At 38.9% G+C, this 17907-nt stretch overlaps 1 protein-coding gene across 4 annotated transcripts in view; it reads left to right on the top strand.

Annotated features, from left to right (window-relative positions):
• LOC110382425 (E3 ubiquitin-protein ligase arkadia-A) overlaps positions 1–17907 on the top strand; it is a 54223-nt gene that overhangs the window by 22612 nt on the left and 13704 nt on the right. For 3 of the 4 annotated variants that reach the window (XM_064042917.1, XM_064042918.1, XM_064042919.1), the window contains exons 2-9: positions 7217–7398; positions 8124–8192; positions 8658–8728; positions 9270–9402; positions 10018–10087; positions 10719–10923; positions 11574–11660; positions 13311–13388. In XM_064042917.1, the coding sequence (XP_063898987.1) occupies positions 7217–7398; positions 8124–8192; positions 8658–8728; positions 9270–9402; positions 10018–10087; positions 10719–10923; positions 11574–11660; positions 13311–13388 (895 nt within the window). The remainder of the gene's footprint in view (positions 1–7216; positions 7399–8123; positions 8193–8657; positions 8729–9269; positions 9403–10017; positions 10088–10718; positions 10924–11573; positions 11661–13310; positions 13389–17907) is intronic. The other variant, XM_064042920.1, reaches the window with a different exon arrangement.

Genomic DNA, 17907 nt, shown 5'->3' with positions numbered 1-17907 from the left:
CTCGATAAGATCTCCCGAAACGTCAGACTTTGCAAAGTTCCTGTGGGCCTCTTTGCTACAAATCATCGCAGAACTTATAACTATACAAATACTAGCTTCCACCAGCGTCCAGTAGATCTACTCTTTACACTGTGATAAAAAGGACTTAATTGCCTTCCTCAATAAATGGGCTATCTAACACTACTATAATTACCAAACCAGTCCACTTTTGCAGATTTAATAATATTTCCATATTTTTTCTCATCACCATATGACATTAACAAAATCCTGTCTAGAGGTCGTTGCTATACAGTATAGATCAAAAGTCAATGCACTAACTATCGCTAGGTAGATACCATTCAGCACTGACCTTGACTCAAGGTCATCCAGGTAAACCGTTCCGTCATTCTTGCTTGTTCAGCACGGTTTTAGATCAGGTCAAGTGCTGGAATCGCCGGGTAAAATTACGTGTGAAAAAATCTGCCAATTTACGCACGGTGAGGGATCAGGGGGATTCTATGTACGTAACTTTAATGATAACTTACTTTACTCAGTCATACTTTTTCAAATCCTTAATTCAGCATGACTTTCGTACCTGTGGCAGATAAGAAGGCTCTGTAGCTTAGTCATGATTTTCGATGACATTCCGACTTTAGGTTCTACCTGCGTCCATAGAGATCTTTTTCCTGAATTGGGATACAAAGTAGCCTCGATAAATAGGCTATCTAACATTGAAAGAATCTTTAAAATCTGATCTGTAGGAAGATCCTGAGATAACCACTATCATACAAACGAACTCTACAGCTTTATACTATTCATAAAGACTAGCTTCTACTAGTATTTTCACCCCCATCCCTTGGGAACTACTATGCGCCCGAAGCGGCAGCATTGTTCGCGCGAGTTACCGCGGCGCTGGTACATAACGGGCTTAAGAAGGAACATGGTGGGTTTCAGTCAGTAAGAGTCTGACACTCCCTCACGCTGCAGCAGGAAAGTTCATTTGATGAATTCCCGTAAAAAGAAAACTACTATGCACACCCGGATAAAAAGCTGTAAATATATTGACATCAATATTTTTTCGATACACCGAACTCATTAAAACTAAGTATTTATTTATCAACAAAATGATAAGGTCATTAACATTACGTTTGTAACTGATTGTCAACGCGGAAGCGCTGATGAGTTTGACATTTCACAATCATAATGAATATTGATAAAGGTACGTTTGTATACTAAGGCCGTGGTTTCGCGAGTTGAGTTCCTTATTTCGGTTAATAAGACCATCTTACAACTGAATACTGGAACGGAATACAATTTTAAAGAGTTCAAATAGCAGTCGTATGACTGTTGCACTTATGTAAATAACGTGACTGTAAGAGCCAGTTGCACCATTTACCTATAGTGATAACCGAACCATTTTCAGTGGTCAAATCGCTGATTTTACCAATGGGCAGATAGCACACGGCGTCACGGCTGGTTATGGTTCTGTTATTGTTATAGTTAAGGAGTGCAACCCAACGAAGTCTTACTTTGAAGAAGATACCGTTTAACTTTCAGAAAGTCAGACAATCAGTCTTACCAAGGGTCGGGTATAGGGTTGCTTACGTAACTGGGTTGACGAGGTCAGATAGGCAGTCGTTCCATGTGGCGCACTGATGATACATAGTCAGCTTCATCCAACTGGACTGGAAGCCGACCCCAACATGCTTGACAAAAGGCTTGGCACATGATATGCCGTATCTATCTCAAGCTCCATACCTATATTCTTCAACACCATAAAACTATCATTGTAGACACAATCCTATCTATCTATCGAGTGTTGAAAGCCATCCTTATCTTACAAATAGCGATCGGGCACTCTGTAACGTTTCCTTATCTCGGACATGCGATAGACGCAATACTCTGAAGAATAGTTGAGGCAAGAATTACAAAAATGGTGCTTATAAACAATCGGGACTTGAATGCGATACTATGATAGAGGTATGATACCTTTTTCTTTACCCGACGTTTTAGTCCACCCGTGACCAAATTAGGTGCAATTCGTCATAAACGTCGGGATAGAAAGATCTATGTGTATGTAAATTAATCCTTAACTGAAAATTAGATGAAAGGTAGATTAGACCCCGGAGAATTACATAGCATAGTATTTGTAACCATCCGGCAACGGGAAGCAGTTATTACGGGACGCGGGTGAAACCGCGGGTTGAAGCTAGTATAAATAAATAATCTATAGATACTATGTATATGTATGTACTACTAGATACTAATGTAATAAGACGGAGTTTTACCTTGTTTTTGCATAAATAAAATAACTGAACTGATTTGAAAAATCATCAAGCAACGCGGATCGCAGACTTTGCGAATATATTTTCGGGTGTACCGTTTTTGATATAAAATATTACATAAATTGCGGTTTCGAAAGCGGATAAAAAGTTTAATCAGGCCTCTGTCACTCGACGTACTTGCGCGCGATAAATGCCTACCGCTCGCTGGGTTACCGGTAGCCCCACGCGGCACAGGGCTTTCGACAGTCGCTCGCGACGCGCGCGTTTAATGTTTATTATTTTTATTTGTGAACATGACGACCTCTGGCCAGTTATGTGCTGTGCTTGGTTGCAGATCAAGTAAAATAAAAAATATAAAGCTTACGTTTTTCCGTTTACCTAGAGATGTAGGTCAGTTATTGTTTATTTTTTATTTGGTTTTTAAAATTATCTAATAAACTGAACAACTATTTTGATTTGTGTAGGTGTATGTGACTATTGTAGGAAAATATAAAGGTTTCCTATTATATATGTATGGGCATTTAGAAATATTTTATACCTATGTATGAATATACATAGGTTTCTATTTTTAAAAGTAAAAATACTTATCTTCTTTGTCATTTTAAAAATAAGCGACTTACTTTAGATACTTAAATTATAGATACTTATACCATATACTTAGTTATACATGCAATGATTACCGAGTTTTGTAGCTAAAAACATTTCGAGTATAAGTAGGTATAGTTTTCGTCCAACTAAATGGTGGCTTGGAACATTGCATATATCGCTGCGCAGAAACCAATTTTGGGTAAGTAGGTATGTATCAGCGGTCAGCGGTGTTGTGCCAGGGGTAGTAGGTAAGTATAGAATACTTGCGTGTTCTGTGCTCGAAAAGTAGTTGGGCACCTCCATTGATTTGGGAAGTCAGTTACAAATAAGCGTAACTTTGTTTCCCTATTTAATTGTAAGAGGCAACCCTACGCTCGCTATCGGCACAGTCGCGGTCACTGAACTGTGCGCTATCGCATTGAAATAACAATCGAGCGCTGGAGCTTTAAGGTTCATTTTCTAACGCAGCTATGAATTTGTAGGTAGTTTGGGAACTTGTAGGTGCTTATAACAGTAGGTATGGACTTTTTTGTATGGAGTGATTTATCTGTTACGTAGTAACTATTATATAATCTGTGGTTTAATGTATTTCAATATTGGCCCTTTAAAAGGAGCAAGGAACGGGTTTTTAATCAATTTTGTTAAAACAACTTTCTTGAACTTATTTCAGTAAAAGAGAGCGGTTTTTATGTCCTACTAATTTTGTTATGTATGTGCGAAAGTTTATAAGGATGTATGTATGTATTTTCGTTACTTTTAATATTCAATCAAAAACCTCTGACTGGATTTTCAGTACTTTGAAATCAAATTCTAAAATTTTCATTTGAAATATACCTTTTGCAGGATCTTATGAAAAGTCATACTTGCTTGCACTGTTCCAAAAAGTTGATCCCATGGAAATGAGCTCCATGGGTACTCTTATTATAGTAATCATATCATATTCATCATCATCATCTGTTACGGACGACGAAGCCGACCCCGACATAGTTGGGAAAAGGCTAGTCAGATGATGGTTACATTAACGATAGTTATTTTTGGACCCGGGTGAAACTGCGTTAAAAGCTAGTTGAATTACAAACGCAATCACTCAATCATAAAACAACTGTAGATATACAAAAATAACCCTTGTATATGCAGATAAAACTTACATAACACTCGGTCGGGTGCCACGCGAGCGAAAGCGAAGGGTGAAAGCCGCAATCGAAGCTTGTATACCACGACCCGACTTGACTTGCCTGTCCTATACTTTGAGCTTGATTTTAAGACATACAGGAACTGTTTTGCATTTATTTTTGTTTTTTGAAGTGATGTTAGAAAGAGGGGATTGAAATGATCGTGGTGGAATAAGGGCTACGAAACTAATGCATCGATTTTGAATTTGTGCTGGTATGGGAAGTAGATATCACGGGACGTGGGTGAAACTGTCACACACAACCAAGGCGTTTTCGAATAAAAACTATTTTTAGACTACACAAGCTTCCGCCAAAGGTTTGACCCGCGACTTGTGAGAACGACTTCGCATACCCTTATAAAAATGTATGCCTAAAGCCTTCCTCAATATACGGGTTACTAACACTGTAAGATTTTATTCAAATCGGTTCAATTGATTCCGAGACTACTACCGGGGCTGCGGGAAGGTCCGAAAAAGTTACCGCGGCCCTGGTACACAAAGGGCTCAAATATTAACTTCTTCTTCTTCCTGCCCTGTCCCCAATTTTGTTTGGGGTCGGCGCAATATGTCCTCCTCTTCCATTTTTCCCTGTCACTCGTCATACTGACACAAATAGGAACTTAATATGTTTTATTCAGTAAGAGTCTGACACTGCGTCACACTGCAAAAAAGGCTCCTGAGATTAGCATGCTCAAACAAACTCTTCTGCTTAATATTAGTAAAGATAACGTCAATAGCTATATTTCAAGTGCATCTAACATATAGGTGTGTGTGCTTATGGAGGACTCGAAACAAAGACATATATGACGCGATATGACGACATAGATTGACCTACAGAGGCGTGCTACCGAAGGCCACGCGTGCCTTTGCGCAACATTTTATATGTATATATGTAGTTAAAGTTAGTAGTTTATACGGAAATGATGCCTTGTACTACGTAATAACCAAAAACTATACAAATACTTGAGCCGATTATGTGCAAACGTCACATAAACCATCTACTAAATAGTTCGAATAAAGTAAAGTTAATAAAATATAGCCTATGTTACTCGGGGATAGTCTAGCTTCCTAGCAGTAAAAGAATTTTGAAAATCGGTTCAGAAGTTTCGGAGCCTTTAAGGTACAATCTATAATCATATTAGTATCTATATTAGTATCTATATACGAACTTAGTAGATTGAGGAAATAGTGCCTTGTACTACGTCATAACAAAAATCTTAATACTTATTTATTTTATAAAGCTGAAGAGTTTGATTACTTGAACGTGGTAACCTACGGAGCAGTTCAATATTGGTGATATTGTTAAGGGAAGCTAGTACGTATGAGTGCCTACCCCTCACAGGGTATAAATATGCGTAGTTGTGTTGTTTACTGGCCGATTCCGATATTATACTATCCGTTGATTTTCTTACCAGAGATTAATTTTGACTTTACATACTAAAGTTTTCGCAAATCTACTGATAGTTAATTAAAATACACCCCAATATTCTTGATACTGCGTACACATCAGTCGTAGGACCCTCTCTCCATATTACAAAAGGCTTACTACGCCGTTACCCAACGCAATTATGAAACAGAACCCCACGAGGTTCCTTCTCTTGCAGTTAGTGACGTCATAGCTGACACGAGGACCGTTTGTTGACAATGGTCTTTGTTTTAACTATTTACTATATGTATATAAGATTCAATATCTTCGTATGTTAGTTAGATTATTGTGTGATAAGGGTGATAAGGTTGGTTGTAAGATGAGGTTGCGTCTTGGATGGGGTGACTTCTGTTTGTGTCGATACTTTTTTTAAACTATGTATCTATTCTATAGTGCTTTTTCTTTGGGTAGCTCTTTTTCGTGGTCCGCGTCCCGTGAAAATTTCGGCCGGAAATTGATATATAAAGTGATTTGATGGATAAAATATAGCCTATGTTATAAGGGGATAGATACGCAACAGTGTTTTTTTGTTTGCCTTTTTGGTTTGTTCAAACAAAAAAAATCTCTTAGAAGTATAGAATAAAGGTGCTACTTGGAATCGAATTGCTGTCTTCACGTGTAGAGTTTGCATGAAATCAGTTGATAGCTGAGGGCAACTGTACGTGCTGCTGCCACGACGATCAAAAGCCACATAAACACATACAAGCCAGTAGTGCAGCTGAGATCGTTTCTTGCAGTTACTGCTGTGGGCAGTTGAATTCGACAGTTCGCTTCATACTAGCGTCTTCAGTGTCTACTTAACTTCCTGCCGGGCTGCGGGATTGTTCGAAAGAGTTACCGCGGTCCTGGTACATAAAAGGCCTACGACGGTTTTTAGTCAGTAAGACTCCGACACTCCCTCACTGCTGCTAACCCACAGCGGGAGGGGTTATACTTAACTTTAGAAACCCACAAGATCAACAACATACAAATTGTTATCCCCTTCGTAACTAAAACTGTTTATTTTGCTTGACGAAGTTCTCCTGGATACCGGCCAAGATCGGCAGGAACGTGAATATTATTTCCTTGTTAGATAGGAAGTTGGCACTCAGATAATACTGACTTGCTTTGCACATGGTTATTTGTCGAAAACTGTTCTTCATGTCCATCATTTGGGGAATTTTTACCCAGCTGTGTTGGGGTCGGTTTCCAGTCTAACCAGAAGCAGTTGAGTACCAGTGTGCCACTTGGAGCTACTGGTTGTCAGACATTCTGCCTTCTGATTTCTCGTAACAACTGACAAATTACAACCAGGACATACTAATTTAATGTGACTTCTGAAACCTTACATAACAAGTTTCTTATCATCGATCGACCATTTGAGCTGTTTCTTAGCCAAGAGCTTCTTATTTGCATCTTACCTACCTAAGTCTTAGTTTTTTTTGTACCTGTCAAAGATAGTTGTTTTGTATTGTTGTCAGTTATTCTAAATTATCAATATTTTAATCTAAACGTAAACGGACTACATGTGCCAACAAAGTGCTTTACAGTTTTGCAGAAGTATTATATTTTATATAAACGATGTGGCTAACGGCCATTCCTAATATTTTATCTATCTGAAAGAATTTTGACGTAAACCCCTATATGGAATGTCGAAGTCCTATATTATGTAAGCAAAATAACAGATCAGATACATACATATTGGGAACACCCGTATTTTTTTTAAGAAATAGCATAATTCATTTCACAATCTACTCTTTATCTAACATCCAAAACCCTTTGTTCCAGCGATGGCAGTAGCGCCGGCAGTCCAAAAGAGGCGTGCGTTGCCGCGTCTCCTCCCCCTGCGCCCGCGCCGGTCAAGCGGGACGTCCGTCACCATCATCAGCACGTGTCGCACCAACATGGACCCCATGGACCTCATCAGCAGCATATGCATCATGAGCAGCATTCGAGGCCGTTGAGTATAGGTAGGTTAAGTAAAAAAACTTGTTACTTTAAAAAGCACACACAAAATTGTTTGGATTTGTAATGACGTTTCTTGACTAGTCATGTATTGTCATTAAAACTCAGAGCTTGTGCAAAATTTCATCTTCATCGAAGACCGGTCAACAAATTAAGATTCCAAGATTTTCTTACTCACATAGTTACAAGTGAAGCTAATATAAGCGACTAAGCGTGTTAAAAACTTGGGCGAATTACCCCTGAAATACTCTAACGACTTTCTTTAAAGCCCACTGTCAGCAATTTGTGTGACATTGAAAGAATATAAGTACAAACATTTGAGGAGCACTTAAAATTGAGTGATTTTTCAGCGTTCTGTCGTTAGGCTGATAATTCTGCAACAAAAGGCAGCCCAAAACCTTCACCACTTCCTATGTATTTGCTTCTAAGAAGTGGCGCAACAAAGTCCCTAGCAACACATGTCTATTTGATTTGAAAAAGACTAAACCTTTAAGAGTTTGTAAAAGATATGGCAAGAGGCTTGTCCTACGGCCACCATAAAAAGAGGAACAAAACACTACTGAGTTAATTCAGAGTTGCAGGGAGAACTGTAGGTTTAGTTTAGTTACCTCTTAAAAACCCCTTCTTTTTTGAACTACCATAGAATTTATTCAGGGTGTAATGATGTCTTCAATCTAGATTGGTCCTAGCGTTCTTTGCTATATTTGATGTATAATAAATTGTCCAAAAGGCGGTGGAGCTGGTGGGTCACGGCGCGCTGAGCGCCGCGCCGCCGGTCCCTCCGAGCGACGTCGCACAGGTATGCTGGTGATATCAAAATGTCACGCCCAATAACACACCTGGACCGTTCTTCCATTGATCATATAATCTAAGGCCTTAAGGCTCTTGATCCTTTTGGAACTCGATAAGTAAGATAGGTCAGAAGAGAAAATTTATGGTGAACGCAGATCAAAATCGTTTGCGTTGAAGGCGCCAAACGAAACGAATTTTAGAATTATCTCTGCGAGATCGTATGAAACCCCCACACTTCAATTAAGAGACATATATGTATAGCGTTAAAATAACAAACAAAAGCGACCATTCCAGAATACAAGTTAAATACCTGGTATCAGGGTAGATACTTACATTAATTGAAGGCAATCGTTCTATCTAAAACACTGGTACTCAGCTTCATCTGTTTAGACAGAAAGCCGACCAGAAACCTAGTTTTTTTTTCAAATTCTGTAATTCTCATGTTAAAGACAATATTTGTGTAACGTTTCAGAAATGCGCGTGAGTCCCGGAGGCGCGGGTCCATCGGCAGACCCGCCTCACATGATGCATCATCATCACATGGTGAGTAAACAGCTGACATGGAAGAACAAGCTGGATTTTTGCATTGGCTAAAACACCAACAGCCATTCATTATAACTATGTGGACGGTATCCTCACGTGCAACCATTGCTCGCGCACGTTTACACATAGCTCCTCTCTAAATGACAGCTGAAAGCAGTCACCAAGTCACCATAGCCGAAATCGGCAGGGAAGTATATATAAGCTGGATTTTGGAAGTGATGAAGCTCTGAGCTTCCTTGAATAAATTAGTTACCTTAAATTCTATTGCATAGTTACACACACGTCGACCTAAACAGCGTGTTAAATACGAATCCAATACCTAAATTGCTGTATGGAATGGTTTAATTGAGCAGATTTCCTTCATCATTTTTTTTTCTTAACCTTAACAGTTCCACTGCTGGGTAGCCTCCCCATTTTGGCTCCACACCTCTCGATCTTTTGATTGTTCCCACCAATCAGGTCATGTAGGCGTCCAGGTCGTCCCGCCATCTTTCCCGGGGGCCTTCCACATCATCTAACATTCTCATCTCTCTATCCATAGGACACGAACCCTCTAGAAGGTTCAGTGGAATCGATGGTGAGCGGAGCCGGATCCTCGGATGGAGAACTGTCGTCCAAGGCCGGAGACAGCCCCAGCCGGAAGAGGAGGCGCATATCCAGACATTTGTCATCAGGTATGTCTTGTCAGGAAGATTTGTGGAAACTAATATGTGAGAGGTGCACTGCAGGATTGTTCGAAAGAGTTACCTCGGCTGAAAGAAGAAATGCATTTAAGTCGGTATCTCTCGATGCACCCACTGCGGGATGGTAGTCAAAAGGGTCACGATAACATGATATTAGACCGCTCTATAGACAGGTGAAGTAATTATATTGTTAAGGCAGTAAGTCCTATATGCAATGGGAGTCAGCTTGCTCTCAAAATAACGATATTCAAAATATGTGTAATTGCTGAACCGCGGCACGGGCTTCGCTACGTGTAAAGTCCATCATTTTGTTGCAACAAATGTTATAAATGAAGAACCGCTCAATCGATTTTCTGCAAACTTCACATAAACCATCTACTAAATAGTCCGAACAAAGATTTAACATTTGGTTTGGATATGTGAGACCTTAAGTTATAAAATTGCAACGAAAAGTGGTATAAAAACATACATATAACTGAGAACCCTACATTAATACTTGAGAGGTCATATTCTAATATGATACTGCTTGCTTTGAGCAATGTCTCTATATAAAATTAATCTTATATCTAAAACTATGTCTGATTGGATTTATTACGACGATTTCAGGAGAAAGCAACGTGTCGGTATCGGCGCCCGCCGTCGAACGACGCACTCCCAGACACCATTATCAACCACCGTGAGTACTTCTGTACTTTTTCTCTTATATAGCTCTCCGGCCGGGGCTGCTGGTAGTTCGAAAAAGTTACCGCGGCCCTGGTATATAAAAGGCCTACGACGGAACACGACGGTGTTTAGTGAGTAAGAGTCTGACACTCCCTCACCGCCGCTAACCCACAGCGGGGTAATTTGATGATTTTTGACGTCGTTCAAAAAAAAATTAGGTCCGGCGAGGTCACCACTGCTATTCTATCAAAGGAGATCGATCAGCCAGCTGCGCAGGACATATTATAGTGCACAAGCATTTGCTTGGACACAGATGCACTCACTATTTCTTTACTCTCATAGCCCGATGGGACGACAATCTTACACAATTATTCAAGATCCCTAAGTATAGAATTTGGGAAGTAAATGAGACTGAGTATGTCTGAGTAACGTCGAAATTGTGGCCGAAGAGTTAGTTGCATATCATCAGAGAAGATTTATGTATTGGCGTTTATTTCACATCTGTTCAATTTCAATGTAATAAAAAAACTGCTATGTTCATTTCTTAAGCTGAAAAGTTTCTCTGACGAAGTCAAGTTACAATACATGTCGACGACAATACCCATAACGATCATAGTCTAAACACGTACTTCATGCATCCACAGCCGGCGGATGCGATACGTGAACAACGGTGCCGGCGCGTGGGCGGAGCGACTGCTAGAGCCTCACGCTCACCAGCCGCATCCCGCCCACCCCGCGCATCCCGCGCATCCCGCCCATCCCGCGCATCCCGCGCATCCGGCGCATCCGGCCCATCATACGCATCATGCGCATCCCCATCATACGCCGCTGTTGCTTGATATTAACCAGGTAAGGATGTTAATGGGGTGGGTGACTTTATTTTTTTTATATAGGGTAAGATAATGATTTTTTTTTTTTCAGTTTTTATTGGGGTCTTCGTCGGCCTATAGAAATAATTGATGTTTTGGGTATAAAGAATAAATTTTTTCTTTGATTTTGCTTTAGAAAAATCGATGTCAAATAATCATTTTTTTTTTTCAACCAAAGTTTTAACAGGACCCATTAAAAAGAAAGACCCATTTCTGTGGTGTGGCTGTAGTTTTCAATTGAAAATAAAGTACGAATATTCTATTTTGTACCTCATGAATTAATTTAGTTGTAAGAAAAGTGTTTCGTTAAATCCATTTATCTATACTTCTATACTAATATTATAAAGAGGAAAACTTTGTTTGTTTGTTTGGTTGTAATGAATAGGCTCAAAAACTACAGGACCGTTTTTAAAAATTCTTTCACCCTTCGAAAGCTACATTATCCACGAGTAACATAGGCTATATTTTATCCCGGTACGGGCAGTAGTTACCACGGGACGCGGGTGAAACCGCGGGAAAACGGCTAGTTGGGGATATACCTACTTTAATTCCTTGGACACTTGGGTGTCACAACTCAAAACTGTCATTGCTAGAATAGTGCTAAAAGCTCATGTATAATGTGACCACCAGATGTCAGTACGCGGCACGCGGCTCGGCGCGCTGGGTGGCGTGGGCTGGCATCCGCACGCGCACCGCGACCACGCGCAGCGCACGCAGGTACGCGCGGATACGCGGACACGCGGGGACACGGGACGGATGCGCAACGAGATGTAGGCGTAGGGTACGAAGTTGGGAGTCGTTTAAACGGGATAAGAATAAAATGGTTGTGTTTAAAGTCGGTTTGGGGAGATAATTTTATGTGATAAGAGAAACGGCAGATCGTGCCTCTTTATATTTTGTTCCCGCTCTTAATAGTTCTGCTCAGAACGAACGAATTTTAAGACATTATCAAGTACCGGTACCGAGTCTTTTGTGCAGTAAAGCTTAAATAATTCACACGAGTCGATAGAATCAATCAAAGTTAATTAAAGCTATTATTAAAAAAAACTCAGGTATTTAAAGAAATAGTAAACCGGATGATACTGTTTCCTTTCTTGAATAAAAATAAATACACATTATGTGTTGAGTCTGCGTTAAATTTCGTCTAAATCGGATCAGTAAATCCAGAATATCAGAAATGAGTCATCGTATTTAAAAATGATGGAGTATCCTATCACGACGCGGTTTCAATATAGATTCCAAAGACATATATACAGGGTGATAAAAAAACATTTATTTTTGTTTTTTTTCGCCATATCTCCGTTGCGTGTCCCGAACGAACAACTTAATGAAAACAAATTTCTTTCAGTGTTACCAATTAAGAAACATATTTTAACGAAACAAGTCTAATAGGTACGATTAGGACAAATTCTTCAAGCTAGCGTTGCATTTTAATTTTTTACACTTTAAAACAATATACATTATAACTTTTCAAACAAAAGACACTTGGACCAAACATTTGTGTTATAACCACAAATGTTTGTACCAATATTCTCAAAACACATGACATACATGATTTTAAACACATACAAAAACACATGTTTAGGTATATATACCCGTAACATCACAATATACTGAGTTTTACATGTGTGCGTTCACACACACTACCAAGTGTGACGTAACTTGTAAGATTCAAAAATTTTATAAATTCTATGTTATATTGTCGATCTGGGCATAGCATATATTAATGATTAATTTAGGCCACGGAGTAAGAAAGATGAGCGGAGATGCTATAATGCAGGTAGGTCAGTTCTTCTAGGTCAAATTCGTACGGTGGGCATGACCAAAACGATCAGTTACGAGTGAAGTAACGAGGCGTTCGGGTTCTTTGAGATTTGTCAACTATTTTTAGTATTACAGAAATTGCTAGGGTCTTAAGAAGACGTTTAAGGCCGGTCCCCCGTTCATTTTCCGTTATGGCACCTCCGCTAGTCATTTTGTTCTCCATGATATAGGCACACTCGATTCTACTTAGGTTAAATATGTAAAATCAAATACATGTATTTTTAATATGATGTTAGTTTTAAAGTATATAAGTTAAGTTACTTTTAAAGGCGATCGAACCGAACTTTGCGTTTGTTTTTTCATTTGTCACGTCATCATCTGAGTTTTAACTATTTTGCTGAGTTTATCATGCTGTCTTTTCAATCGTTTAAAATAGACAGATATTTAGCCAAAATACTCAATTTGCTCCTTATCTGAGGATTCTTTTCTTCTGGGAATATTTTTGACACTATTTTGGGGAAAATAAAATATCACGTGATGACGCGACACCCCCCCGCACGTTCGGTTCGGGCGCCCCGTGCTGAGGGCAGTGGGTGGCCGTAGGTGGCCGCGGGCGGCGTGGGAGCGCCCGAGCTCTGGGGCGCCGCCGTGCTGCCCCCGCTGCCGCACCTGCGCTACCAGGTATACAGGCGTTGTACACGCGTTTTATTGTATGCGCAACCGTTGCGCAAAGTTGCGCATGGTTGCGCAACTTTTGCGCAAAGTTCTGCTAAAGGGTTTGATGGCTCCGATACGATTAGACGCTTGGATTTCCGCTTTTTTCGTCTTTTGGTGATAAGTTTTGTTATTGTGGTCAGTGGTGTATGTTTAACCCCTTCAATTATTTTGCTTTTACACATTTCTTTAATAGAATAACTAATTATTATGTGCTACACAACAGAAAAACGCTTGAATTTAATATCCTGAAAATAAAGACACCGTGATTATATGTTACATTAGCACCATGTGAGTCTTAATTTTAAAATATATTGTAATAAAAATAATTATAAAACTAACTATGAATATCATTGCTTTTAAACTAATTTTACTCTAAGTTAACTGTTTACTCTTCTACACAGCTTGAAAACCAAATAACTTAAAAGCATCTAACTAACCTCACACAGATCAATTGAAGGGGTTAAGAATCTTATTTAAACGTTCAGAAAGCTTGTTAAATTGTATTGTAAATAACATTAAATCGTATCGGAGTGGGTTACAAAGTTTCTTGTCATAAACTTATTATTGAAGGCGTGCATGAAACCTAACACAGTACTTTAGCATATCGTCGAGGTAAAAGTAACAATTTTACATCACATTACTTCACGAAGGTGGCTTTGTAAGCTTTTTTATGGCAACACAAGTATTTAAAATATGTTTTAATAGCATTTCTATTGCTTTGTGGTGATTGTCATTATTTAAATATTTTTATGTATGATATAATCTGGACTTTTATGTGTCATCTCCATTTGGCGATAACTGTAAGCCAAGTCCAGAGCATTCACCTTCATAATTACACTGTATTGTGCTTAACCTTCGTGTATGTGATGTATAGTTGTTATAAACGTCTCGTGGGCACGAGTTGTCTCCGTTCCGCTGCGTGATGGTCCCTATGATGGCGCTGGCTGCCAGCCCCGCTTTACCACTGTATCTCTAGTGATGTCACGGTGACTAATATACACACAGACACATACAGTTAAATCCACTTTTAAAAATATATGTACATTAAAAAATCCATTTGTTATCTCTACCGATTTAAATAGGTCGAGGGAGTAGCTCCTTTTCTTGTCTTTTCTAATTGAAAGTCATATTTATTTTTCTCTGACACCTTTAAACTTTTTTAAATGTGGAATGTAAATTGCATCCATTCAACAATCAAACTTGAAATCATTTGTTCAAGCTTGGCTACAGAACAGCATTTTTTGAATGTCAATATTTATAAAAGACAGCCCTCAAAACCCCCACCCTTCACCGCTTCCTATGTGTTTTTGTTGGGAAGAAGTGGCGCAACAAACTCAGCTTTCCAACTTGATCGGTCCATCCGTTCACACGTGATGGCGTAACCAAGGGATATAGGTATTCATTTTTATTCCATTATTTATTTACATATTTAAACATTACAAACATGATATATAGTTTATTTATTATTAAATAAAACTCGTGTTGTGTGTGTGTTAGCCCCGTGTCAATGGTTTGGTACTACTCTAAGCTTCAGGTTGTTGGGTCGGCTTGACGATACGCTCGTCCCGTTAACTTTATCATAGTGTTCATTATATAAATACTTTCTATTAGTTGTTGTTACGCTTTTTATATTTACACTTTTGGGAAGTAAAGTTACATTAGAAAAAGAAATGCTCACTGGTTTAAATATATCTGCAAGAGTTTTATGTTTGCCCGTGTCTGGAGATATTTTGTGATATGATATGCCACTTTTTTTACACTTTACTTTTGTGGATCCTATTCAAATAATTTAAGGCTATCAATGCTAATTACATTTTCTCCCTTATCCACTGTTACTATTCATTGACCGGGCTGCTTTTTACTACTTTAAATTCGCTCATTTATTCCTAAAGTGTAATATAAAAAGCGTGTCAACACCACAATCTATATAAATGTAAGCATTCGTCTCCACCGCGCTTGGTTTGACAATAGTATGTTACTTGACTCTCTCGATGTTACGTCGGCCCGTCGTAGTTGGGGATGCCCTGGTATTGTCACTTTTTTCTTTAAAACTACCTACCTACTACTATTTAAAAGCTGATGGAATAATCCAATTAAAATCAGTCAATTTTTTTTGTTCAAATCAGCTTATAAGAGCTCTTTTGATGCGATACCAATTAAGCATTGGAAGATCATGAGCTAGACAGATTATACTGTTGATTCAGACTAAAAAAATATACTTTGATATCGAGCATTGATGTATATGACATAAATACGACCAAAGAAAAACTTAAATGACTGGTCTGTGTCATGACAGCTGTGTAGCAATAACACCAAATTTTTTGCTGAAGCAGATCAAAATTGTATGTCTACCTCAAATTGGTAACAAAGATTATCCTTTATATATTGGCCTCAATTTACCCGAATATACCAATTCATCTTATCCTAGAAAAGAAAAGTGACATACACAGGGGGTTTCCTGTCGGGCCCCACAGATACTTGTACATGGTGTACGCACTATATGCATGCCCAGATGGTCCGGTGTTCCAGGGAGCTAGGCAGTTAGTGGCTTGTATTGTGTCGCTTAGATTTAACTGGAGCCTTCGATACTCTATAAGATACCTTTTTCTATGTACCGGACGATGCTCTGATTGAAAAAAAGTCCTCTAAATTCAGTCACTCCCTCCTTAGTGTCGTCACTAAGGAGTGACTTAAGTAATCATTAAATGTCTCTGAGTGCGGGGGTAAATGACTGTCGAATCCTACTGTAGTATGGTTGACGGTATTGAAAAGTCTGCCATATTGAATTTATTAGAAATGGCGCAATTTTGTGTATGAGTTTAACAAACTCAAAAATACTGAGAGAGAAACTCGGGAATTTGAGCTTTTGACAACTCAGTAAGAGAATGGCATACATAAGTTATCTGCCAATTTCACAAGTACTAAATATTTATGTTTTTGAAGGTATTCAGAGCATCGTCTGAGCTAAATAGCGCGGGGGCGGTACTAATATAGTTTAGGCTTACCATTGATAGACTAAATTTAAAGCAAGACGTTAAAAAAAGCTAAAAATGTTAATAGTAAGCCTATAACACGCTCAAACGAACACACACTTGACGCTTTGACACTTTTGATAACCTATTTTATTCCTTACTCGAGCTTACTAACACTTGCGTTTTAGAACGAAGTATTTGGTTGTTTTTTCTTAATGATTTAAATATAAAAATGCTGCCTTTTAAACTGCTGTCATTCGAATATCTTTGGCAGTCGTTACGGGTAATCAGAAAGTAATTACCAGTCTTGTCAAGGCGTATTGGGTTGCCCGGTTAACTGGGTTGAGGAGATCAGACAGGCAGTCGCTCCTCGTAAAGCACTGGTACTCAGCTGCATCCAGTTAGGCTGGAAGCAGACCCCAACATAGTTGGGAAAAGGCTAGGCAGATGATGATCTATGCTGCCTGAAACACAGTTTACGTTTAATGCAACTTATAGGACAAATCCTATTTACTTTGTCTCCTTGTGTTGTTTAGTAGGCAAGTTTCCCCATTTTCTTTCTACCCCTTTTTGTGTCGTGATCTATCCTTTGCATCCTCAACTTAAACCTATCTTGTTGCATTAAATGCACTAGTGTTCATTCAATTGATATTACAAATGAAAATCCGGTCAGACTGGAAGCCGACCCCAACATAGTTGCCAAAGCTAGGCAGATGCTTTATATTGCTATTTAAAAAACAACCGAGTACTTCATAAATAATGTGATTTTCATAGTGTTTAATGTGTATGTCTTAAGAATATTTGCGGTTATGTTCAGATGCACGGGAGAGCGCGTTTTTTTCATTCATTGTTATAAGAAAATGCGTGTAACTACCATCTGTAGCTAGCCTTAGTCGTGTTTTCTTTAGGCGACTTTAAATCTATCTAAAATTGTCAATACTTTTGTACTATACTACCCTTTTTTCTTCCGTCTTTTGCACAAAATGCTGGCTTTCGGAATTACTATCAATGAATTCTTTGAAGCCTGCCGGGGCTGCGGAATTATTTGCGTGAGCTACCGCGGCTCTGATACATAAAGGGCTTAAGAAGGACCCTCACGCTGCACCCACAGCGGCACTTCCCATCAAAAATCTAGCATCTAGAAAGAAACCTTGACGAGACGGTTAAGACGCCTACGATTTCTATTTCCTGAACTCTGCCACTTTTTATACTCTAAACATGCAATCTTTTCTCTTTTTCTTTAAACTAATAGTCGCCTAAAGAAACACGATCTTTCAAAAAAGCCTTAACTGATGTCAATAGTAATTTAAGTGGAATACAAGTGTATGTTTGTGGGCGACAAGCTCATAGTGCGATGTTTTGTGAATGCCGACCGGCCACGGCACATGTTAGAACGAACCGCTTGGACCTGCGACTGATGCGTGCGACAAACATGTATGATTTGTATACTGGGTTTTTTTTTGGTCATTTATTTGTTTAAAAACATACTTAATATTTCAAGGTTTAATTAT

Source organism: Helicoverpa armigera, chromosome 30 (genome assembly GCF_030705265.1).
Source record: "Helicoverpa armigera isolate CAAS_96S chromosome 30, ASM3070526v1, whole genome shotgun sequence".
NCBI classification, from domain to species: Eukaryota; Metazoa; Arthropoda; class Insecta; order Lepidoptera; family Noctuidae; genus Helicoverpa; species Helicoverpa armigera.
This window is presented reverse-complemented; position numbering and strand designations above follow the sequence as displayed.